The 27,367-nt window shown below is 36.9% G+C and overlaps 1 protein-coding gene, 1 long non-coding RNA gene and 1 pseudogene across 3 annotated transcripts in view; 1 reads left to right on the top strand and 2 right to left on the bottom strand.

The window, feature by feature from the left end:
- The first annotated feature begins 3,653 nt into the window (after window positions 1–3,653).
- LOC133875079 (glucan endo-1,3-beta-glucosidase 11-like) lies at window positions 3,654–4,547 on the top strand (annotated as a pseudogene).
- A 771-nt stretch (window positions 4,548–5,318) lies between these two features.
- Window positions 5,319–27,367, bottom strand: part of LOC133876490 (uncharacterized) — a 53,622-nt gene continuing 31,573 nt past the window's right edge. The window contains exons 1-3 of one of the 2 annotated variants that reach the window (XR_009901550.1): window positions 13,441–13,454; window positions 13,261–13,368; window positions 5,319–5,766 (exon numbers count right to left, since the gene is read on the bottom strand). Coding sequence is in view for 1 of the 2 variants with exons in the window: in XM_062314779.1 (XP_062170763.1) it covers window positions 5,545–5,766 (222 nt within the window). In the remaining variant the exon portion in view is untranslated. Of the gene's footprint in view, window positions 5,767–13,260; window positions 13,369–13,440; window positions 13,455–27,367 lie in introns of those variants that run through there. The other variant, XM_062314779.1, reaches the window with a different exon arrangement.
- Window positions 7,235–11,055, bottom strand: LOC133875766 (uncharacterized). Its single transcript, XR_009901483.1, has 3 exons — window positions 10,695–11,055; window positions 8,739–8,839; window positions 7,235–7,540 (listed from the first exon to the last, which is right to left on the bottom strand). It is a non-coding gene; the product is annotated as an uncharacterized LOC133875766 (long non-coding RNA).

Here is a 27,367-nt window from a genome sequence, read left to right as displayed (position 1 = left end):
ATATATACTATATATATATCGGAACAAGATAATTTTGAACTGCTCATGATTTAATATATATATTTAAAAGTGTACAATAATAACACATGAAAAATATATTGACATTATTATTCATAAAATGTAAAATCAATTAAATTATAACCCATAGCTTTAAGTATATATATTTATATATATCGGAACAAGATAATTTTGAACTGCTCATGATTTAATATATATATTTAAAAGTGTACAATAATAACACATGAAAAATATATTGACATTATTATTCATAAAATGTAAAATCAATTAAATTATAACCCATAGCTTTAAGTATATATATTATATATACTTATAAACCCTAAAACCCTAACCCTAAATGATATACTATATACAGCGATAAACCCTAACCCTAAGTACGTGTACTATATACATAGCTATAAATCATAATCCTAAGTATATGTACTATATACATCGGAACAATCTAATTTTCAACTGCTCATGATTAAATATATATATTTAAAAGTGTACAATAATGACACGTGAAAAATATATTGACATTATTATTCATAAAATGTAAATACAATTAAATTATAACCCATATACTAAATTTAAGTTATAAATCCTAAGTTTAAGTGTATATATTATATTTACATTTTATGAATAATAATGTCAATATATTTTTCACGTGTCATTATTGTACAATTTTAAATATATATATATATATATATATATATATATATATATATATATATATTAAATCTTGAGCAGTTCAAAATTATAACCCATAGTCCTAAGTGTATATATTATATATACCTATAAACCCAAACCCTAATCGTATATACTATATATATTAGGGTTTACGTAATTATTAGTATACTATATATATATATAAATAATGAGCCTAAAAATTATAAATTCCAAGCATAGAATTTACATATAGCATATAGTTTTTAATGAAAATTTTATGTGTATAAGTTATGTAAACCGTATTTTCACATATTTGTATGGTTAATAAGATAAGGAGTATTTTTCTTTGAATTTTTTATTTTGAAAAATTAACACAACACATTTTTATTGGTTTATTTTATTTTTGTGAAAAAGTAACAATTTGACACGTGTCCTAGGAGACACGTGTCAAATTGTAACACATTCACAATTTGACGCGTGTAATAATACACGCGTCCAATTGGACACAAGTATTCTATACACGTGTCCATTTTGGACGGCCATACAATTTGACACGTGTCCCCAAAGACACGTGTCAAATTGGACGCGTGTCTACAGTAACGGGTACTGTAGACACGCATCAAAATGCATGCATTTTTGTAGTGACACCATACGTTTGTGAGTAGAGATGCGGCACTAATAATGTAAAGAACCTGGAGGAAAAAACAATGAAATTAAAGTACATTATTATTATGAGTCATGAAATTGATATTTGTTACCAAATAAGTCATAAATGTTGATATGACTTCATCATTTATATTATAAAGTCATAATATTTGCCCATGACGATGATGACGTGATCGAGTGGTTGTTGGGGAGCATAAGGTGAGGGATATGGTGGATAACAAGTGATATGGACCCCTTTATTTTCAAATTAAATTAATATTATTGATTTTATGGTCAATATTTAAAGTTGGTATACTTAACGGTATATATGATTTCAGATATTTAAAGTATTAAAAAAATGTGTCAATATTGAATTCATATACATTATTAAATACACAAACTTTAAAACTTAACTATGAAATTTCAAATAAAATGTAGATGATCCTATTCTCAGGTGATATTGCCTACCACTCTTATGAAAGCAAAGGTCCTACCTAAGGCATGCATCCAAAAGCCCAAGACCCAAAAGAGCCTAGTATTTCTTTGTTTCTTGTGGGCAACTCAAAAAGCCTTCTAATGAGTATTCGACATTTTTACATACTTAAAAAAAAATCAAGTCATGGTGACCCATGTGATTTGAAAAATGTGACAAAGAGATCTGAGAGGAGGAGGGAGCAGATCTACTCCCTCCTCATATCCCTTTCATTTTCTACTCCTCGCTTCTACCCTCCCCCTCTCATTCTAGTTTTTTCTTTTGTTTGCAGGTATTCTCCGTCCATATCAGCAATTTTGGTATCTCCACTTTGCATACGTCTATCTACCTTCGTATTGTGCCGTTCATCTCTTCTATGGCAATTGCTGCTGTTTGCTGGTTGTGTTTTTGTTTTGAATAAGAGTTTTCTTCTCTATAGATCTACCTTCATAGACGATCTATGGGATGAAGGTTAGTCAGGTGTGAAGGGTTATTGCTCACGGCTTGGATAGTTCGGTGTAAAGGGTTGATTCTATGATATTTGGCTACCATTGTCTTAGATGTAATCTGCTCGGAGTAAATTTGCTCTTTAACTATTTTTATACATGAGTTAGCGGAAGATGAAAGTCATAGATAGTACTTTATTGTAAGAATTTTGTTTGTAAATATGATTTTGTATTCTTATAGCATGTGGCTATGATTTTGTAGAACTTTATGCTTTGTGATGTAAGAGCTTTATACTCTTGATTTTTCATCAATGAAATTCTCAAATCTTTTGTTAAAAAAAAATAAAAAATAAAAAAAATCAAGTCATAAAAAAAAAAAAAAAAATCAATCAATTACAAATTTAGAACACAAATTTAACGTAATGAGAGCTTCATCTTAAAAATTTAAATCATATATATCATCATACTAATAGAGAAATCACATCAAAAGATCAAATCATGATATGAAACATCTAAAAACATTATTAAAAAAAAAAAAATTATAGGTAGATCACGGTACACTAGTACTGACATCTAATGTTGAGCGGAGGAATAGCTTCAAGGATGTTTTTTCAAAATTTAAAAGGCACATTTTCCATGACCATATTGTCCAAAACATAAATATATATATCCCCAATTAAAGTAAATAATATTCTTAATTAGAATTTTCAAGCCGAAAGGAATTAAAATATTGATTTTTTTTATTTATTTTTTTATTTTTTAAAAAAAACTGTAGTAATCATATAAAGCTTTACACCTTACGTGTACAAGTGCAGTGTAAAGTCAGAACAATCAAGACACGAATATTCTCTAAATGACATTAAAGATGGAAAAGGTAGTAGTAGATGACACCACGGAGATGTATTTACTGTCGTTCTCCTTTGTTTTGTTGTATCCGTCAAAAAGACATAAATGGAGATGTACTTTCGTCACCTTTTACGATATCTATATCTTTATCAGAGTGGGTAAGCGAGTGCCGACAGGCCCGGTAGTTGTCATCATTAGATAACCAATTTTGTCATAGCGGCTCTATGGGTCTTCTTCTATAAAGAGCTAGCATAGCAACGAACCTATCAACGCTTCATTCATTCGTGTTTTGTGTCTCTCTTGCTAAGTTTAACTCTTGTTCTGCTTGAGCTTAAAACTCTTCAATATTCTCTCTCTCTCTCTCTCAATGGCAATCTACAAAACATGTTTCTTAGTTTTTGTTTTTATTTGCGGTTCTGTTTATGTTTTTATGTTTTCTACTTCGTAGCCTATTGGTTATTCTAGATGAATCTATTAATTTTCATCTGACAAATTATGATCATTAATTATGAAGCACTTATTGTTCTCATTGCTTGTGTTTCTTCATACTTTGGCTTTCCAGAATTCAAATCATTAGAATGAACGTTGGTAGAGTGGGTGATAATTTGCCACTGCCCAAGAAGCTACTCGATCTGCTTACATCTTTTCAATTTACAAAAATAAAAATTTATGACACAAATCTCCAAGTTTTGAGTGCATTTAATTTGCCTATTACAAGTACAGGCCCCTCAATAGGTTACCACACATATTAAGCCATATTTTCCTGCCACTAGAATCACCGAGATAACGGTAGGAAATGAGATCTTTCACCCATGAAGATAATATCCTATTGGCGTATCTTGTTCCAGCCGTGGTACGTACACATTCATGGTATTCTACTCCAGCTAGGCCTAGAATCAAACATTCAAGTCTCTACGCCTAATTCTTTAGAGGTTCTTGAAAAGTCATATCCACATTCGGCCGGGATTTTCAAAAGCAACATATATACTACGAATGATATAACTTCTACAGTTCCCGAGGAACACAAAAGCTCCCTTTCGGATCCATTTTTTGCTTACAAGGACAATCCAAATAGTATTTCTTTAGATTATGTTCTGTTTGGTTTTAAAACAAGAGTCATGGACCCACACACCAACCTACAATATGATAATATTCTGTATGCTCAAGTAGATGCAGTCATATATGCTATTGTTAGGATAGGCTTTGGTGGAATAGAAGTTCAGGTTTCTGAGACTAGTTGGCCATCAAAAGGAGATCCCATTGCAATTGGTGCAACCTTAGAGAATGCCGTCACTTACAATGGGAATCTAGTGAGACGACAATTTCAAAATGAAGGAACACCTTTGAGGCCTAATATGACTCTTGAAGTTTATTTATTTGCTTTGTTCAATGAGGATTTGAAGCCTGGGCCGAAATTGGAAAGGAGTTATGGTCTATATCAGCCGGATGGAACCATGTGTTTATGTACGTAGGCCTCTCTGCCCAATCAAGTAAGCCTGATGGTCATACTTCCTCTGCTATAAAAGGTAAAGCCAAAGGTTCATTTTTTTTAATCAATATTTCATTGGCTTAGAAATAGAATATATAACTATATAAGAAACAAGAAACTGTAAAATGAATTGGTACATACCAATTGAATGAGCATTTCTGATAATGACGTGTTTAGTGGCTTAATTAAACCTCAAAGTGTGCCCGGCCATGTCGTCATTGATAATGTTTAGCAATTGGTTATGTTTTATCTCTTTTACATTTGTAGATGTCAGTTTGGGATCATTAATTGTTATCTTGCGAGAATGTAAGCCATTTACAAGAAACAATTTTGGGTAAACTTTCTTCGTGTATGGGCTTTTTGTAGACAGGTGATCGAGCCCCTAACTACAAAGTAACCAATTACAATCAGTTATTACACAAAAACAACCCACTAAATCACGTAGGACAAAAGCCCATTATTGATCCAAACACAGCGTTTCACTTATTCAACCCTTTGACTTCGGCAGCCAGAAATTTCTTTCTACCTCACCACCTCATCTTGATCCAAAGATTCTAACCAAGAATAAGCCGGTCTCCATTGATATGGGAATTCTCATTATCTCTTTTTCCAGCCGTTTGAAGTATGCAAGTAACATTATCACAATATGGAGTACCTGGTTACCTAGGTGTCGGTGCACGGTGACCCTCCTGGTCTTGGGCCTAGGCAACAACAAACCCCACACCCACTTCTACCATTTGCTAATCCAAGCCTTTTCAGGTCTCAAGATGCCCAAAGCCACACTGCAATTTTCCGTGTAATTTAAGGACAAAAAAACCATTTATTCTAATTCAACCAGCAGTCTCAACGGCAGTAGGCTTATAACGAAGGCTCTGTTTGGTACTTGTCATGAAATAACATGTCACTTCCCTTGCAATAAACTTACCTCATCTATTTCTTGGCCCATGGTTTCCATTCTACTGGGAATTACTCCCACAGTACTATCCATATCTACAACAGTAGTCACTATGTACATAACTATAGTTTAGAACAGCAAGCAAGCTAAATTCATTATCGGGACTCATGAGCTGCAAGTTAAATTCAATATCAAGCCAAAAAAGGGTCCCCTGGACGTACTTCAAAACCACAACAGAAGTTTTATAAACTTTGATTGCCAGTTCCTGACCATCGGCATCAAATGTGGTTGCATGATAAATGCTTGCCTGTTGAGAAAAAAAAAAAAGTGATTGCATAACAAGGACATGTAACCCAATGTAATTATTGAAACTGGAACATGCTAGCGTTGGTTTCAGTAGAGAAATTAAAGGTAGTAGAAGACTACATACTTCTTTTCCAGTTGAAATGCGACTGTTAATATCATGAAATACACCACAACTCAGCATCTTGTAGAAAATCATACAAGTTCCGGGAGAGATTATCTCATTGGATGTTGTTATCTTTATCATTATCTTTAATAGTTAAGTGTTAGTGGTAGGGTACATCTCTCTGAGAGTAGTTCACATTTCTACGTAATCCTATATAAACTCATTGGGTTGATGAATAAAATAAGCAAGAATTAATTAATTATATCAACTCTAATAGTTGTTTTGGGAGGTGTTAAGAGTTCCTCAAATTATCCTAAATTATGGAGGCCTAAGATTCCTCGAATTATCCTACCCAAAACCTATTTCATTGTTACTTTTTCATCCCATGTTATGTAGGCACGTAACACAACTGCTGCAAGAATAGTACGATAGAAAAAATATTCGATGTGAACTAGTTTAAGAGAAAGATAATTCTTTAAGCATGAATAAGATATAGGGCCCCTCTTGCATACATGTAGAGAGAGAGAGAGAGAGAGAGAGAGAGATAGGGACCAACCGTCATAACTTTTTATGAAATGTCACTTTTTATCAAAGGCAACCTTTTATGGATGCCCATTCAATTAAAACACCAATTAAGGCCCACTTAATTTTGAATTTAAATATCATAACTCTTTAGCCCAAGCCCAAGTGCATTCTTATCAAATGTGGTCCACATATAGCTAGCCCAATTATATAATAGGTCCTAATAAAAACAATTTTCTCCATAATACTGTTAGAGAGATTGACATTTGATAATCTTACAGTGAGACCATAATATGACATGTCCAATTCAAAAGGTTAATTAAGTCTTTAAGTTTATGTCTAATTGTACTGTATTAACCACTTACACTTGAAACGTCTTTTCAATATGAGACTATTTTTTTTTATTTTACACTCACGGTTACGTGTATTTTGAACAAATGCAGATAAGTCCCCAACATAATAACAGCTAATAAGCTATAAACAACTAATCCTTTCAAAAGGGGAAAACCACAGAGTTTTCTTTGTCCCTTTTTTTTTTTTTTTTTTTTTTTTTCATGATTTTAAATCTTATAAATGCTTAGTTAAGTAAAAACTGGAACAAATTCAAAACAAAAACAGAGGATATACAATCACCTGAAAACACTACTGCAACAACAAAGCAGTAGACAACAACCTAACAACTCCAAGACATTAGACTGTGACGACTCGTTTTTTTTTTATTATTATTATTACAAACATAAACGAGTCCTCACAGTGGCACGACGATGCGTCGCAAAGCCAACATATGGTATATATCCCATAATAAATACACCTGGTAAATCAGAGTATAACATATAACTAACTATGCAGCGGAAACATAAACCTGAATAGCTAAAAGCATAGCTTATACATCTATTACAAATTATTTACAATACAGAGCCATTTAACATCTATATGTTTAAGTCCTATCAACATAATATTTAAACAACAGGAATGACTTATACAATAACAAGTGACTAAAGCGTCACTAGCCATAAACAAAACCTATAAAATAGTGGACAACTGTGGTCCAACCATTACGACCGTCGCAGCGAGCTTAGGTCATATTATCCCAAGTGCACATCTACAACACTCTCCCCTAAGACTGGAGTACCTGCAGCCAAAGGAACATCTATACGGTTGTGGGGGTTTGCCACATCCGTATAGGTGGAATTATGAGTCCACCATCTTAGCATACATAAATATACTAAGACCTCAGAGGTATACTATTCACTGAGTTTTCGCAAAGAACCAACTTTTCTTTTCTAGTCATGCGTACACTATAACAGCCACCAATTTTATAAACTTTTGTTTAAAAACCCCCATAGCTGATATAGCAAACACCGACAAATAGAAAACGTTTAAACATACTAGACAGCTAAGATTATACGTAGAAGATTCGTTATAGGAAACAATAGCATTTAAATCATGCAACCATCCGATATAAATATACATAAGTTCTTTTCCATTGAGACTCTTATGCATACTAATACGTCTAGCAAAACTACTCATAGTATAAAAACATCACACTCATGAAAACAATGCTATACATGCTCATGTAAGTTTCTGTTGTATTCCTATGGGGCATTGGTTCCCCAATACTAGTTCTTGTGTATGTTCCTAAAGGGCGTAAATCTCCCAATACTAGTCCATGTGTACGTTCGTATGGGGCGTAAATCCCCCTAGGGCGTTGGTCCCCCCATAGTTCATGTGTGTGTTCGTATGGGGCGTATGTCCCCCCACTAGTTCATACGTAAGGGGCGTACATCCCCTTGGGGCGTATATCCCCCACTAGTTCATGTGTTTGGGGCGTAGATCCCCCTGGGGCATATATCCCCCACTAGTTCATGCGTTTGGGGCGTAAATCCCCCTGGGGCATATGTCCCCCTTCTAGTTCATGCGTTTGGGGCGTAGATCCCCCTGGGGCGTATGTCCCCCTTCTAGTTCATGCCTATAGGGCATAGATCCCCCTAATAGTTTGTTTATGCGTTCATGTTTCATGCTCAATGCTCAATGCTCATGCTTAAATACTATACATTTAATTTCATAATCATGTTTTTAACACATGCTTTCTTTATAAACATTAACAGTTCTACATGACATTTCTTAGACAATTTTCATAACTTAAATCTCCAATTTATACTTGCTCTAAAATCACATATCATATTCATATTTCAAAACATCATCATAATTTCAATATACTCAAAAGTACTCAAAGCATCCAAAATAGATCATAATCAACATACAGTTGGTTCAGGATTGTAAAACATTATACATTTTACAATTCATCATATATGAAAATAATACTTCTCAGTGAGTAGAATACTCACCTTGGCTGCATCGGACTCTTGACTCAAACATTTCCCCCGTGTTCTAGTTACTTGAACTCTAGGTTGGAGAACACGTTGAAGTCTCCAATCACGGCACGTGCCTGCAACCATTTAGGACGTTAAACTATGCTATTGAACCTATACTCTAATACACATAAACTACCCGCGTACTCACACGTCGCTTTACTCGCTTCTAGAACCAACTAAGTACCTTGGCTACCATTAGGTTAATCATTGGTTATATGTTCTTATTATATCATGTTATTTAATTAGAATATGCATTTACTATTTTATTAGTTTGTTTATTATTGTTGTGTCACATTATTATTGCTAATCCTTTTTATAGCTTGTTGCTTTTCTATTAAGTTAACAACATATATTTAACTCATATACATATTCATGTATATATATACATTTACACATATACACATACAACCTTAAACCTAATCAATTGATACACATAAATATCATGTACACACGGATTAGTGAAGTGGGTACTTAGTCACCTTATTATCATTATTATCTATTAGGTTTTATAGTTTGCTTATCCACTTAGGCTAACTAAGTGAATTCGGTCTATTTACACATATATGTACATATATGAATAGAAGGCTTGTTAAGTTAAATATAGTCTCATTACACACTTGGATATTTTATTATACGTAGATAAACATATTAATCATATAATTACATTACTAATTGATTTTAGAACCTATTCACATATTTCTATAATATTACTATTTTGAGTTTGTTGTCTTAGGGTTATTTGGACAATTTATCATTTTACGACATTATATCTTATAAAACATATTAATCTAATAACTCTTATTAAACTAACTTCTAATCACATATTGTAATTTACATTATTTAATTATACTTTGCCTATTTGTTTATTAGAGCTTAAGGTATATACATAAACCTCAAATCTTAGTATTATACTTAGGATCTATTCATTTTTAGTTCATAACTTCTTATGAACTCTATTATGTCCATTTCGATATCCAAAATGTTATCAATGTTTGTTTGACTCACTCGGTATCAATTCTTATATTTCTTTTATATCTATCTACTCTCATATTAAACTTTACCCTTTATTTTTATTTTTATTTTTTTCCTTAACTATTTCCTTTAGACATCACCATTACATTTCTCTATTTCAACCGTATTGGCCATTTTTACATAATAAGGATCTAAACACTTTTAACTTCAAACCATTCAATCCTTTTCTAACTTCCTTTACTTCACCTCAAAGCACTAGCCATAAGCTACCATAACTAACCTCCAATTTAAATAATTCCATCAACCATAACTTTTACTAACATCTCCTAACAATTCCCACCCTTCACTTCCAAGATCACATATGCCCATAATTCGATTTTTACCAAGGCCTACCACATAGAAAGGGATCCTCAAAATCAACTCCAATCAAGGGTCTAGGCACCCACAAGCATCAAAGGCCTAAAACCAACTCCTATAACAATAAAACAACACTATAAGAGCCTAATCAAAGATCCAACATCATCCATTGGTTCCTATCAAAACCCTTAAAAATAATACAAATCAAAAATAATAACTCACCCATCAAATCCATAAATTCACCATAAACCTTAGATTTTCATCTAAATTGAAACCTCCTAAAAGAACAATGATACACGGCAATCCATTCCAAAAATCACAATCAAACCCTAGGTTTCATCTCAAGCAAAACCCAATCAAAGCCCTAAGAACAAGATACGAATTTCATGTTATTTAGACAATGGGTATTTCGAAAATACAGTGAAATAGAGTTAGGGATTTTATTTTACCAATTTTCGATTAATATCAACCTTAAACCTACAAATCCAAGACAACCGCAAACCATCCAACACATACCCACAAAATTCACCCTCCAATCCACATCTACAGAAAATCAATGGAAATCTAGCAAATCGGAGACAAGGGAAGTGAGAATCTCACCAAAACAAGGCCAAAATCCCTTGCTCCAGCCACTGCCTCCATGGTACAACGGTGGTCCGAACACCACAGTTCAGAAACCGCACCACCACGGCCAAGGATCTGCTTCCACGCACTCGGGTTCTCTGCATTACAACCTCTCCATCACGATCTAGAACTCTCACGGCTGGGTCACTCTTACCGGTTCTCTCTCACGGGCTCTCCGTGTCTCAGGCGTGCGTGATAGAAGAAAGGAAGGGAGAGATGGGAGTCGGGGAAATAGAGAAGAGAGGGAGAGAAAGAAAGATGAAGAGAGGAGAAGGAAAGCAGGGGGGCGTGCGTATCCGAAAAATGGAGAGAAAGAAGAAAATAGGAGAAAGGGAAAGAAGCAGTGGAGGCGTGCGTGAAAAAATGAGGGGAGAAAAGAGAAGAAAGAGAAGGATGGGAAGGGAAGGGTGACACGTGTCAGTGTGTGTGTGGTGGAGGAGAAGATAATGTTATCTTCTCCAAGCCAATTGTTTGCAGACACGTGGCAAATGGAGATTCCCTTTATTTTTTTAAGACCACAACTCTCAAAAATCACAACAGGACCCCACTAATTTAATCTAACTAAATTCAGTCAATACAATTAATTATTTATCTCCCTATTTATTTTCTTGGTCTTTACATTAGACTAGACCAGAAAAACCAGTCCAACTTCAACAAGCAGCTACAAACCAGAAACCACAAAGAAAACCTGCTTTATAACAATGACTGCAAGTTCCAACTATACACAAGAGATAGATGCTTAGTTAAGTTCTTAAAATTTTCTCTAGCCAACACTAGCTCTAACTTCCCACAAGATGTGAGCCACCAAAGCTTCCTTTGTTCTAGGAGTGCTCCTCTGCCGCTAGTTGTGATACGCCACAGCTCCAAAGCAAAGTCTACCCAAGCACGACTTTAAATTCCTGCCATGGAGCATAGCAATACTCCACTTCATAATATCATCCCAAAATAAAGGGGATTATCAAACAAGCAAGCAGCCATGATAGATCTCCACACTCTCCGACTAAAGCTGCAGCCAAAAAATAGATGATTTCTATCCTCCATACTTCCATGACAGAACAAACAATTAACATCACCTGTATATCCCTAGCCACTCATCTTATGTTTAGTAACAATAGCATCTCGAAATGCCAGCCAAAGAAGAAAAGAGTGCTTGGGAATAGCTAGTGAAAACCAAAAAAATTTCCACCATTTTACCTCTAGATTCCTATCTCTCATTCTGTCCCAAGTCTCTGCATAGGCGTAGAAGCCACTTTTGGAATCGCAAATAGGCATATTAGTACCTCCGAGGCCAACCTCTGGGAGTTTACTTTGGATTTCCACCACTGAATCAGACCGAGCACTCGGCCAAAACCAATCTCCATTGAGAATGGTAGAAGATAGTTTAGAATCAAGAGGAAAACCGGAATCATAAACTGTCAAAGAAGTATCCTGCAGAGTGCCAGTGATCATGCCAAAGGAAAATTCTACTTCCATCACCAACTTTAAAACAAATAAAATTTTTAGCCATATCCCAGAGCTTCAGGAGCTTCTTCCAGCTCCAAGAATACAACTTAGTGATGGGAATCTGCCACACACTCCTCCCCTTCAACCAGTTTATGTCAACCCATGCCACCCATAAAGAACCATCTTTGGTGAAAAGGTTCCAATTAAATATGGTTCAACATAGAAGCTTGGTTCCAAACCTCAATGTTTTTAATCCCTAAACCGCCTTCCTTTTTAGGCATGCAAAGCTTGCCCAAGCCACTTTAGCCTTAGCCTTCGCATCACTTCCACTCTATAGAAACCGGTTAAATTTCTGTTCTATAAGCCGGATGATCTGTTGAGGTAGAATAAACTCTAGCCCAAAAAAATTGCAAACTAAGCAGCACTGAAGATAGAAGTTGGAGCCTCCCAGCAAAGGATAACTTCGTTACTAACCAGGAGTCAATTCTGGAAGAAATCCTGGTTATTAAAGACTCACAATCCACAGCAGAGAGTCGTTTGGTGATGAGGGGAACACCCTCTGGCATTTGTAGAACATGAAGAATATGGAGGGGTTAGCCTTTAACCCCGAAAGATCCTCAAACTCATTAAGAGCACCAAGAATAGCTTGGACAGAATCAGTAGAACCCGCAGAAAATATCAAAAGGTCATCCGTAAAACAAAGATGGTAAAACAAAGGCAAATTGCCTTTTCTTTTTCTTTTTAGCCAAAGCCTATCGATCAATAGGCATTTAAATATCCGTAAATATCAAATCAACTAGATCGAAAAATAGTTCGAAACACATTATAACTTGGACAGCACAAATTTACCTGAACTTCCCAAATCAATGAATATAATAACAACGACCACAAACATGAAATTGAATCAGGTTCTCTATGAAAAATTCAGTGCCCCACACACACACACACATATATATATATATAAGAAGAAAGCATAAAAATTCATAAAATGGACCATCTTCAACAACAATTATTTCACAGCAACCACCAAATAGGTGAAAAAGAAAAATTGCACGAGGACAAGGAACGCAAACAGAAAAGGAGCTATATATATATATACCTCCGACGGCGAAGGTCGAATGTGATCGGCGAACCTCTGTTTCCGATTCGAGAGTACTGAAGCCCTTCTGGCTCCATGAGCATTCTCTCTCTCAAGCGTTGTTGACTTCTGAATTCAAAAGCAGAGAGTGCTAACAAAAGTCTTCTTGAGCTTATATAGTATATACAAAAAGGAACTAACGTGGTGGTTACGCATTCAGAATATCCTTTTTCTTGGGGGTTCCATAGTCCATAGGTGAGCCTTCTTGATCATTAATTATATATACACCTCCGGCTCCAGGTGAGGGCTACGATAACTCAAGGTTGAAGGAGGCCCACCGTACTGTCATGTGCTCAACCCCACGAAATCCAACCCCTCTTGTCGAGGAAACATTATAATTTGAAGTATTTTTCAATAATATATTTAAACTGTGACAATCGCTTTATTTCAATAATATTATTTTCTGAAATCTTTCTTCCGATTACACTTTTCTACTTTCTTCGCTTCTTTTGCTTCTTCATCCTACACAGTACACTCTTTCTTCCGATTATACCTAACAATTCAAGGAGGACAAAAAAAATAAAATTAAAGCTCTGATCTCTAAATAGAAAAAATTATAGACAAAATGCAAGTACTTTCACTCGGTCTCCGACAAATAAATTCAATCTCAAAATGGCCGGTCAGTTTACCAAGTTCTAGATTGAAAACCACATAAAAAAGAAAACTAGCTAGAAAGCAGACCATGAAAATGTAAAATAAAAGTAAAAGGTCTTTTAACATTTTAATTAAAGAAAATATATTATTGTAATATCCAAGACAACAAATGAGAGACATGACAAACAAACACACTTTATAAACCAAACACAGCCAGCACTAACACTCCAGTCAATACTGGAACAACATCCACCCAACAGGTAGAAAAAGAAAAAAGAAAAAAAAACAAACACACTTTGCTTTCAAAATAAAAACAAATTAGACAAGGCCATCGAGTCCCGGCGTTCGTCTAATTTATTGGAACAGATTCACGCTGCAATCAAAATGAAACATCTATAACAAAAACAATGGAAAATGCGCGCATATTCAGTTTTTGTCTAATTTATAATTGGAGCTCCAAAAATCTGAAGACATCCTTTGCGAGAGACTCCAATCATAAAGACCCTTGTCCCTGTCCCTCTCTTGCAATTCAGCTCATAAATAGTGACGGTATCTCCTTTACTTAGCTCCTTCGCTTGAGCAAACCGAGTCCACCCTCGGGTGAAATAAGCTTGTTCACCTTTTGTAAGAAAACGCATTGGCCAGCGCTTCATATGAACATCATAGACAATCACTTCACTTCCATTTGCTGGGGGGCAAAATCTGGGTGCATGTTGCTTCGGTAAATAGAGCCTATAACTTCCTTTTCTCTGTACGTCAGCTGGTGATAAAATCTTCTGAAAAACCTGTTCCGGCTGGTATTTGCTGTACATGTTAAGGTTGGGTGACTTGAAAATTAAGTCGGTGGACCCACCTATTTGCTCTTTCCTTCTCAAGTGTTTGAAAATCTTGTACAAGTTACTTTTTTGGATTTGGTCATTTATGTGTTGACCAATTACTTGTAGGAGAGGGAAAGATTACACCTCCTATTGATTACTTTTCCAAGTTGGGGATTTCTTTCCTTCCTTGGTTGATTCCTTTCCAAGGAAGAAAATGAAAAGGTGTGGTCCTCAACCACTATAAAAGGAGAAGTGTGCAATCAAGGATTGTGTGGGAGGGGCATAGAGAGAGAAAGGAAAGGTGAGAGTTCCAAAAAAAGAGAGGTTTTTCTTTTTGTTATTATTCTCCTTTTGGGTTAAAGTGAGAATTGGGTGTATTGGGGCTTTGGGTTTGAGTAGTTTTCTCGCCCTGTTATTTCCTTGTACTCACCTTTTGATAGTTAATTTTCTCCGGGATTGCCTCCGCCAGTGGACGTACCTCGGTTTGAGGGAACCACTTAAATCTGGTGTCGTGTGTGATTGCTTATCTTTGTTATTCCGCTTTCTTCTTATTTTTCGCCTCTCACGGTTTGGGGAAATAGGACAAAATTTCCCAACAACTGGTATCAGAGCCAATTTTGGTTCGGGTGGGAGCGATGACAGTAGAAGAAGCAAAGATTGGAATTGAAAGGTTCAACGGCACAGATTTTGGGTATTGGAAGATGCAGATTGAAGATATACTCTATGGGAAGGATCTTCATCAACCGCTTTTAGGAAAACAGCCTGACGACATGGATGATGACAAGTGGGCTTTGCTTGATCGCAAGGCCCTAGCAGTTATCAGGTTATCATTGTCAAAATCAGTAGCGCACAACGCTGTAAAGGAGAAGACCACAGCAGGTCTAATGACGGCCTTGTCAAGCATGTATGAGAAGCCGTCGGCTAATAACAAGGTGCACCTGATGAAGAAACTGTTTAACTTGAAGATGGCGGAAGGGGCATCGGTGGCGCAGCATCTGAATGAATTCAATACTATCACAAATCAATTGTCTTCCGTAGAGATTGATTTTGATGATGAGATCCGCGCATTGATTGTCCTGGCATCTTTGCCAAACAGTTGGGAGGCCATGAGAATGGCTGTGAGCAGTTCTGCAGGGAAGAGTAAACTCAAGTATGAGGATATTCGGGATTTGATTCTGAGTGAGGAGATGCGCAGAAGGGATTCTTGCGAAGCCTCATGTTCTGATGCTGTCTTAAACCTCGAGACGAGGGGTAGAGGAAACGGTAGAAACTCTGGTCGAGGCAGATCAAGATCCAGAAAAGGTAGAAGCGAATCCGGATATGGTAACCAACTAGAATGTTGGAATTGTGGCAAGACTGGCCACTTTAAGAAGAACTGCAAGGAACCAAGGAAGAAGACTGTGAATGACTCTGCAAACGTGGTGACAGAAGAAATATATGATGATGTCCTAATTCTCTCTGTCAACAGTCCTCTTGATTCTTGGGTCTTGGACTCAGGAGCTTTTTTCCATACAACCGCAATTTGTGAAGTTCTCGAAAATTATGTTGCCGGAGATTTCAGGAAGGTGTACTTGGCTGACGGATCGGCGTTGGATATTGTGGGCATGGGTGATGTTCGCATTAGAGTCCACAGTGACTCGGTATGGAAACTGTAGAAGGTCAGACATGTTCCGGAACTGAAGAAGAATTTGATTTCAGTGGGACAGTTGGATGAAGAAGGGCATGCTATTAGCTTTCACGGTGGTAGGTGGAAAGTTAGCACTGGAGCTAGGATTTTGGCTCGTGGATACAAGACAGATACTCTCTATATGACTGCAAATAGAGATAGAGTTAATGAGACATTTGGCCATGGGTTTTTGGATGACCAAAACCGGAAAATTATTAGAAGTAGGAAAATTACTTTTAATGAACATGCTGTGTACAAGGACAGGTCAAGTGCAGACAGAGCTCAAGAAGGTGAAGCACTGACTGACAGCCAGAAAGGAAAACAAGTCGTGGAGGTGGAACTTGATAAACAGCGCTCACTCACAGATGAAGGTGATGACGAAGAATCTTCAGGAGATTCACGGCACAGGAAAGAGCCTGGTAGCGGAGATCCATTGTCTGTTCAGAATGGTATTCCGAAAGAGGTGAAGTTGCTATAGAAAGGTAAAGCTTGGGAGTCGGTAGGATTGCTTAAGAGAAAAAGGGCTAAATGTTGCAGATGGGTCTACAGGAAGAAAGAGTCATCAGAGAAAGCTAGGTGGCCAAGTGGGCTGGTAGAAAAGCATGGTGGTCTGTCTAAACCATGTCACATGCTCAAGTTCAAGAGACGCTTGGACTTGAGTGGCACTTGTGGATTATGATTGCCCTTTGAGGGCAATGGGCGGAGGCATACTGAGAGGTGATTGCTAGACTTGATGGGTTTCAAGTCAAGGTGGAGATTGTTAAGGTTGGGTGACTTGAAAATCAAGTCGGTGGACCCACCTATTTGCTCTTTCCTTCTCAAGTGTTTGAAAATCCTGTACAAGTTACTTTTTTGGATTTGGTCATTTATGTGTTGACCAATTACTTGTAGGAGAGGGAAAGATTATACCTCCTATTGATTACTTTTCCAAGTTGGGGATTTCTTTCCTTCCTTGGTTGATTCCTTTCCAAGGAAGAAAATGAAAAGGTGTGGTCCTCAACCACTATAAAAGGAGAAGTGTGCAATCAAGGATTGTGTGGGAGGGGCATAGAGAGAGAAAGGAAAGGTGAGAGTTCCATAAAAAGAGAGGTTTTTCTTTTTGTTATTATTCTCCTTTTGGGTTAAAGTGAGAATTGGGTGTATTGGGGCTTTGGGTTTGAGTAGTTTTCTCGCCCTGTTATTTTCTTGTACTCACCTTTTGATAGTTAATTTTCTCCGGGATTGCCTCCGCCAGTGGACGTACCTCGGTTTGAGGGAACCACTTAAATCTGGTGTCGTGTGTGATTGCTTATCTTTGTTATTCCGCTTTCTTCTTATTTTTCGCCTCTCACGGTCTGGGGAAATAGGACAAAATTTCCCAACAGTACATACATTTCGGACAGTCTTGTGTGTTTCCATGACCTTCACATGGAGTAGGCCATGCTGAATCTGCATCTCCTGCTGTTGCAGCCATGGCCGAGTTCAAACTTGGGCTTGCCTGTAATTATCAAATTGGAGGAAAAAGAACAATCTATTAAAAATAAAAATCAATGGTTTGAAAAAGTTCTAAAATCATTCACGAAAACAACCAATAACACATCATATAAATCTTACAGAAAACAGTATGTACCTCGGGTTGATCATTGGCAGCCTCCATCTGGGTTTTCTGACCAAGGTATGAGAAAGATTCATGGCCATGCACATCAACCATCGCGATGTTGTCGATGCCCCGACCGGTGATGGCCAGGTACTCCGACGGACCAGCTACTTTCCATTCCATAATTGCTTTGTGTGAGAGAGAGATTGGGAAGGCTTTGTTTTTTGTGTCTAGCTTGATGTATTTTCATTTGTCCCGCGGGTGGTTTTTATAGGTACAAAAATGAATAAATAATAAAATTCATTCTCTCCGTGCATTTTTACGAAAACGTACGTGACGTTTTGTGAAAAGAAACTTTTCCACGTGGATACACTCTATTCCATTTCAAGTGGCTTTCAAGTAGCCCTTGGGCATGTATGAGCTTCTTGGCATTTGGTCAAAGTGTGTAATCCCTAGTGGGGTTCTTGGGCATTTGGTCAAAGTGTGTAATCTCCTGTGGGGGCTTTTATTCAATAATAAAGTTCTCTGTTTACAAAAAAAAAAAGTGTGACTTTCAAGTGGCCCTTTGTGAAAACGGATCCCCTGCATTTCATTTGAAATGGAGAGGAGTCGGTTTACCGTTTGATTTATTTTTTTTGATTTCTTAAAAAAAAAAAAAATCTATGAATGAGAAGATGCCATCTCATTTAAAAGTCCCATCTCATTTAAAAGTCTTTAACGTTTTCTTTTGCAAACTTAACGCACATTAGACTAATCAAAAGGAAAGACTGTTCTACAGAGTAGAGAGCATGAAGAAGTGAAAATTGCCACTGGTGGGGGTTCCGTTTGCCGTCCTTGTAGCATTCTTAATACTATCCATTGAATGTGAATGAGACAGTGTCGGTGAATGGCCGATGCTCACCTAGAAAAACTTCTCTTCTGATAAAAGGTTGAACAGAAAATGGAAGCCTCCTTGTAAAATATTTAATTGAAATAAGAGATAATTGTATCGTTGGTCTTTGTGGTATGCTATAATTATTTTTCACTCTCTATGATTTAAAAAGTGCATGGGAGGTCCTTGTGGTATGCAATAATTACAAATCGATCTCTGACATCAAATTCTGTTAAAATTTTTAACAGATTCCGTCAAATGTCACGTCAGCGCCATTTAGATGGTGGTGAGAGGATAAATGGGCAAGTCGCTATTCTCTCGTCTTCCGGTGGTTTTTTCCGGTTCCGATTTAGATGGCGGTGTTTGTGGATATGTGGCCCGGGTGATGAAGGAGAGTGAGTGCTTGAGTCTTGAGAGTTGCAGACTTGGGTGAGAAGATGCTTGTGAGACGATGGTCTTTTTCTTTGGTTTTGGTTTTTGTTTTTTTTTTTTTTTTTTTACTTGATGACGTTTTTTAATTTTGGCCTTGAAATAGATCCAAACCGTGTACCGACTGAACTGGAGAGGATCTGGATCCGTCTATACTTCGTTTATTTTTATTTTATTTATAAGTTATACTTCGTTTATTTATTGGTATTTAGTAACTTTATTTGTCTTTAATATTGGTTTTATTGTCTGTCAAAGGACACCTAATACAGTAGAAGGTGCGGCCTATCAGGATAACTTGTGATGCCATTCGGATGAATATGATTAAAAAAAAAAATTGGAAAACATGATCTGAGCCAGTCTAATATAGTGGCTAACAGAACATCATCCATCAACCAAAAATTCAAAAAGGAATACTGTTTAAGGACAAAAATTTTTTATAAATTAATTTGTAAATAATTTTAAACCCACGTATAAAAATGACATATATTTTAAAATAAAATAAAAAATTGATATATGTTTTTCAAATATGTGAGAAATATATTTTTTTTTTATTAATGCTATTAGAAAAGCAAAAAAAAAATAATATATGTTTCTCACATATTTAAAAAATATATGTCAATTTTATATGTAAATTATATGAGATTTCATATAAATTAATTAGTAAAAAATTTATGTATGCTGTTTAAAGATATTCAATAAAAATAAAAATAAAAGATATTGGTTTCGCCAATTATTCGCCCACATAACGAAAATGCAGAACTCAGAAGTCAACGGAATCTATGCATAACGAAAATGCAAGAAATCAGAAGTGCACCTTTTTTTTTTGTTGGGAAACGAAAGTGGGTCCCGTACTCACCCGATCGAAAAGGTCCAGAAGTGCATTTTCGTTGAAGTCAACAGAATCTATGCATAACGAAAATGCAAGAAATCAGAAGTGCACTTTTTTTTTTCTTTTTTTTTTAAAAAATGCTATTTACACGACACTCACACAATGTTTTAAAGACCTTTTCCATGGGATGAGCCCTACAGTACATAGGGCCCACCTCATGTAAGGGGCTGTTGTATCATTGTGTGGGTGTAGTACACCAATCAAGTCTTTTTTTTTTTTTTTTTTGTTAGGAAAACAAAAGTGGGTCCCACACTCACCTAAAAAAGGTCCAGAAGACAGAAGTGCATTTTTCTTGGGAGATTGGGAAAACGAAAATGGGTCCCACACTCACCCGAAAATGCAATTCAGGAAGAGACATAAAAGATCATCATCACTTGAAACCGAGGTTTGTTTGGCAGTGCTTGGTAAAGTTTTATTTTTGAGCCAGATCTATGCGTTTTTATCGGAGATCTCCCATCACGTGCTGCATAGCTGTCTTCGCCACCGCTTTCTGGTCTGACTGTCTCAAGCTACGATTGTGTCTCTATTCCCTGACCGACGCGTGGCCCATACGCACAGGGGAACTTGCTTCCCGGATCGGCGCGTGAGGGTTGTGCCTCGCTTCTCAGACCTGGTTTGTGGATTCTGATGGTGGTTTTGTGGTGATTCAATGCTGCAGGGTGTCTTGGGAGATGATGTGTGCGTTGTACGCGCCGACTCAGGCAATGGTTGGTTCTTTTTCCGGCGATGGCAGTGGCTGTTTTCTGTTTGGTCTTTGTATATTCCTTCTTTTCACAGTATATCTTTTGCAATAGGCTGATTTTGTATGGACCTTTATCTTTAGGTGGGTTGTGCTTTAAAAATTGTAGGTTCATATCTTATTAGTCTATTATATTTGATAGCTGCTTTAAGTCAGGTTTAATCCTGACTTAGTGGGCGGAGATTCTTTATCTCTGGGCACTAAGATGGCCTTTGAGCTGTGCTTTCGCCTTCGGGCGTCAATTTTCACCTTCTGTTTTATGCTGGGTTGTAAAATCCTCTGGAGGATTGTATTCCCCTTTTAGGGCTGTTGTTGTATTCCCCTTTTGGGGCTGTTGTCTTCTAATGAAGGTGATGTTAAAAAAAAAATAATAAAAAAAAAAAAGCACATGATTTTTTTTAATGTTTTTTAAAAAAAGAATTTTATATGTTTAAAAGACACATGTTAATTTTATATGTAAGTTATATAAAATTTCATACAAACTAATTTGTAGAAAATTTATGTCGACTATTTAAAGATATTCAATATAATTTTGCAAAGTTGTAATGGTTTAATCATTTACTCACCACAAAAACTACATTTTCTCTACAGCTTGCCGAGTTGTATGTTTCTTATATTGTGGAATAAAATGAAAATAATATTATGAAAAGTGAAAGTGTACGTTCTAAATCGACAATTAGACCTACTTGCATGATGGAGTCTAACATGAGGCCTCTCTTGATTACAGATAGAGCCGAAGCCTATACTTAGCCATGCCACATTGTTCTACTTTGGACAGAAATTAGCTACGAATTGACATATGTTTTTAAATTTCTAAATCGACGTGTTATACTAGATGAGCCTGCACAAGATCAGAAAAATGGTGTATTGAATTTGAAAAGCCACGCCTTTTGGATTGATCAGATCGAAGATGCACATATAGAAAATCGGTGGTCAATGAGGAAAGATCGATGATTGTTAGAAAAAGGATAACCTACATCTCTTAGTGGCGATAGGCTTTCTTGCTTTTCATCAAACACACTTCGATGATCACCATCTTTAGATAAATTGCTTCAACTACTTGCTGCAGATCGAATTAGATAGAAAAAGAAGGGGGAACGTTAACACACGCAAGAAACATTTACAAGAAGATCTTAGAAATCAAATGTTTGAAGACACAGAATATTTGCCACTGCAACCTATTAGTATAAACATCTAATATTTGAGTGTTACAAATTGTCGGTCTCTTTCACGAATTGCAGTTGCCAGAGTTCGACATGTCCATATTAATCCTCCAATCCCAGTCCTGCACTATCAATCTATTTGGATCAACGTCAAAATAGACACAACCATATCCAATCAAATGCAACCCACACAGACATGGAAGATCACGTGGTCATAAAAACAACATTGTTCGTCGTGGCGACTTATATTAACCACAAGGGTAAAAAACAACTATCCAATACGCAGAAGAATATATATATCCCACCACTCTCTTACATCTTAGCGTTTTCTTTTTATTTTTCTCCAAATCGATCCGATCTTAGGCATATGAATATCCCCTTCATATCAAATGAACTAGATCAAACCAGAATATACTTCTGTTTCGATTCCAGAGTGAATCCTTCCTTGAGCCTTCTCTCATATTTATGCGTAGACTTTAAAAGCACTCTATTCGTCGTGGACTTGGAGGAAACTTCTCAGACTCCGGAATCTTGCTAGAGGTTTTATCAGATTTGAAGTGGGAGATGGAACTGGTATTCATTTATGGCATGATCATTGGCATCCTTATGGTCCTCTTCTGGCTAACTTCAGATACTAAGTGATTTATGATTCTCAAAGCAAGTTAGATGCACGAGTTGCTTTTGTCCTTAGGAATGGTAACTGCACATGGAAGCTTGCTCGGTCTGATGAACTCGTTACCATTTAGAGTAGGCTCTCGGAAATCCAGCTTGGAGATTCTGATCGACCGATTTGGACAGTTACAGAGAAAGGAATTTATGTTAATTCTAATACTTTGAATCATTTGAGAAAGAAGAAAGCCAAAGTTGATTGGTGGCCTCTCACTTGGTTCCCCTATGCAATCCCAAAACAAGCATTCTTAATGTGGTTAGTTGTGAAGAATAGGCTTACTACAGGTGATAGACTTTTGGCTTAGGATTATAATGGTGATACTCGGTGTGTATTTTGTAGACATGAAATAGAGAGTAGGGATCATTTGTTCTTTCAATGCAGTTTCAGCTCCCGAGTTTGGCAGAACTATATGCACCGCTGCAACATTGCTGCTCCTGATTTTGACTGGACTAGCGTGATTGCTACTGGATGTGTACAGTGAAAAGCTAAGAGATTAAGGGGAGTCTTATGCAGGCTTGCTTTGAGTTCTGTTGTGTATCACTTATAGAGAGTTATAAATGAGATTAGGCACCAAGGGAGGCCAAAGACGGAGGAACAGTTGCCGAGATCGATTTATTGGGAAATCCGATCCCGTATCTTAGGAAAAGGCATATTCCCGAAGACTAAGGAAAACTTTGCTCTTTGTTTAAACTGGAATATCCCTTTTGCTGTTATGGTTTAGGTGTTTTCTGGTTTTGAATTTTTTGCTGTTCTTTGCTTTTGGTTGTGAGTTTTGTTTGCTATGGTTGTGTTTAGGTTATGTTGAAAACCTTTTCTTTGAAAGAAGTTGCGTGTTGGTGCTATAAAATTTCAGTTATTCATAAAAAAATAAAAAATAAAAAAAGTAAAATAAAAGATGAGTGTCACAAAAGTCTTGGTGATCGAGCTGTATACAAAACATGGTGGTTACAGATGTCACAATATCCTTTCACTTGGCCATGGGCACGGATAACCCAACGTTGGCCTCCTTGATCATCCATTGACCTCCTCCAGGTGGGGCTAGCTCCGATAAATAAAGGTTGATGAAGGCCCACCTTACTATCATGGGCTCAACCCCACGAAATTGATATTACTTCTCTCGTGTGTGCGTGTGAGGTGTTGCGATCGAAAAAAGAGAAAAAGTTAAGTGTTCCTGAGAGAAAGAGGAGTGAAGCGCAAAGGCCTGCTTTCTTAGCTCCTCCTTAAGGCGCTCCAAATCTTTCTCGAGCTTCCTCTTTTCAACTAATGCATTTTCTAGCTGTTGCTGAAACACGAATGTCTTACACCGTTCGAGCTCGCTTGTTTTGGATACCAAACACCAACTAGTGTTTTACACTCCCTTTGGACCGACAGCCTTTTCTCTTGCTAACGGAGAAATGGACTAAAATTGCATTTGGGGTTAGAAGAAATAGGTTGAAAAAATTGGTCCCGAGAAGATAGAATACAAAGAAAGTACGCTATCGTGATAGAATTGTGATTCTTGTATCTTGGTGTTTTGTAATTGCCCCCTCTTGGCTCTAGCCCTCCCCTGCCTCCGCTAGTTCTAGTACTTTCTAAGTGAAATAACTCTTGGAAGGAGCATATATCCGATGAGAGGGGGGAGAAAATAACCCTATCCATTGCAAAGAAATCACAATTACGTCTAACAAAACTTGAATTGAAATCTTGAGATGGCCGGAATAGGATAGATGGGCTTATGTGATTCTAAAACAATCACTTTATTACAATAATTTTCAGCTCAAAAGAAAGGAAACCATAATATACAGGACAAGAAATGAGACCCATGAGTTCATGACAAACAAACACGCGTTGCTTACAAAATTAAAACAAATTAGACAAGACCATCCAGGCTCGGTGTTTGTCTAATTTATTGGAACGTACAGATTCACGCTGCAATCAAAAGGAAACATAACAAAAACGAAGGAAAATACAGCAACTAAATTCACGCTTACAGGATCGGAAAATGCATGTTATGTAACAAAAACCAAACTATCAAGATTCGGTCTTTGTCTAATTTCTAATTGGAGCTCCAAGAATCTGAAGACTGTTATGATTGACTTGCAATTTAACAAGTCTTGGTGAAGCTTTCTTCTAGGATGGTTTCAGACCCAGTATGGTTTCGCAGAGTTCAACACCAGCATGCTATTATGGAGCCTCCAAGTAACTATCCCTGGCCGTTGACTTCGTTGGTATGGGCATTCTTTCAAATGTCACAAAGTTGGGAGGTCAAGATAAAGAGCAACGGTTTCATCTTTCCATCTCCAAAAAGGATGAGTTTTGGGTCTCTCTGAATCTTACCATGTACAGCTGTTGAATTTTTTGATGCATCCTGCTCATCAGGCTTCTGCATTGAGCCTGGCAATATGTACTCCTTGGAATCGACTCTTAGTTGCATTATTTAGTGTTTCTTGAATAGGGTCATGCTGTAGTGTTTCTGATATTATGGATTTGATATATAGATTAAAAGAAGGAAGCTGTTATGGGCACTTTACCTTATGAGGGATCCTTTCTTTAGCAAGTATACCAGGTACTGATCTATTTCAACTGGTTTGTTTGTAGTTTTTATGTTCTGGGGTTATATGTCTTGCTTTTACTTTGTGTTTTTGCTTTTTTTTTCCACCGGGACAAGCTCCTCTTTTCGCCTCTGTTTTCATGTTCTAAAACAGAGGTGAACAGAGCTTCATTTCTGCACATAAGCACTGTTTTTTTTTTTTTTTTTTTTAATGAAAACTTTATAACCTAAACACAACCAGCACTTGCACTCTGATCCAGTCAATACTGGAACAACATCCACCCAACAGGTAGGAAAAAAAAAACCACATTACAAACAAACACACGTTGCTTACAAAATAAAAACAAATTAGACAAGACCATCGAGGCTCGGTGTTCGTCTGATTTATTGGAACAGATTCACGCTGCAATCAAAATGAAACATAACAAAAACCAAGGAAAATGCATATTCGGTTTTTGTCTAACCTATAATTGGAGCTCCAAAAATCTGAAGACATCCTTTGCGAGAGACTCCAATCATGAAGACCCTTGTCCCTATCCCTCTCTTGCAATTCAGCTCATAAATGGTGATCGTATCTCCTTCAGTTAGCTCCAGCGCCTGAGCAAACCGAGTCCACCCTCGGGTGAGATAAGCTCTTCCACCACTTGTACGAAAACGCATTGGCCAGCGCTTCATTCGAACATCATAGACAATCAATTCACTTCCATTTGCTGCGGGGCAGACTCTGGGTGCATGTTGCTTCGGTAAATAAAGCCTATAACTCCCTTTTCTCTGTACGTCAGCTGGTGATAAAATCTTCTGAAACACCTGTTCCGGCTGGTACTTGCTGTACATACATTTCGGACAGTCTTGTGTGTTTCCATGAACTTCACATCGAGGAGGCCATGCTGAATCTGCATCTCCTGCTGTTGCAGCCATGGCCGAGTTCATATCAATCTTACAGCTAAACGGAATACTCTTCAACATTTAATCAGATTCATATGTATAGGAGGCGGCACATATAGACGATTTTCGAAAAAGCCCCCGCCTCCATAAGTGGATAACTAAAAAGTCCAAAAGTGTACCCCAGCAGTGTACCCATTTACTTTTGGATGTTTATAAGTCCACTTTTGGATGTTTATGTCCAAAAGTGTACCGGTTTAGGCGTTTACTACTCTCTACTTTTGGACGGATGTACTTTTGGACGGGTTCATCGGTTTATGAAACACACGATTACTCTCTACTCTCTACTTTTGGACGGGATCATCGGTTTAATCTGCACCGGTTTATGAAGCACACGATTAATCTGCACCGGTTTATGAAGCACACGATTACTCTCTACTCTCTACTCTTGGACGGGTTCATCGGTTTATGAAGCACACGATTACTCTCTACTTTTGGACGGTTTATGAAGCACACGAAAACGTTGTAATTGCCCGAAAAGACCCTTGGGTTTTTGTAAACCCTCAAAGTGACATGTATTTTTAGAAGTGGGGTGCATATAAACCCTGAAATTATAGACCCTGAAAGCCCTGAAGGCTGGAAGTGACGTGATTGCAAAACACAGTAGAACCCTTTTCCATTCCAAACCAAACTCGTCTATGCATCCTTTTATTAAAGGAAAATTATACAAATACATCCCTTAACGATATCATTTCTAATTCATCTTTCGATTTATAAGACTCATATTAAGTTTCATAAATTCAATAGAATATTTAAAATTTGATTGTATAAAAATGTGTGAAGAATATATGTGTATTATTTTTCTAATTAATTAAATCACCGCTTATTTTAAAGTCAAGCTAATAAGAAAGAGTAAATTTAATCAATATTACTTTAACATTCTCCCTCCTCTAATGAGCGAAATTCCCTTTCTTCTACGTCCGGTCGAGGTTAGGTGTGAAATCGGCAAAAACACCGCACGTTACGGAGCACCGGCCAGCCGGTTCTGTGGAGTTGATGGGAGAGAGTTCCGGAGGGAGTCGGCCGGTTCTGTGGAGTCGATGTGGGGGAGTTTAGGGATTAGGGTTCTTCACTTCTTCCGTCCTCTTCTCTTCGGTGCACATGTGATCTCAATTTAATTATTTAATCAATATTACTTTAAAAGGTAAACTATAGAGTTAGGGTTTAAACTTAGGATATCT

This window comes from Alnus glutinosa, chromosome 8 (assembly GCF_958979055.1).
Source record: "Alnus glutinosa chromosome 8, dhAlnGlut1.1, whole genome shotgun sequence".
NCBI classification, from domain to species: domain Eukaryota; kingdom Viridiplantae; phylum Streptophyta; class Magnoliopsida; order Fagales; family Betulaceae; genus Alnus; species Alnus glutinosa.
Note: the sequence above shows the minus strand (reverse complement) of the source record. Positions and strands in the feature narration are given on the sequence as shown.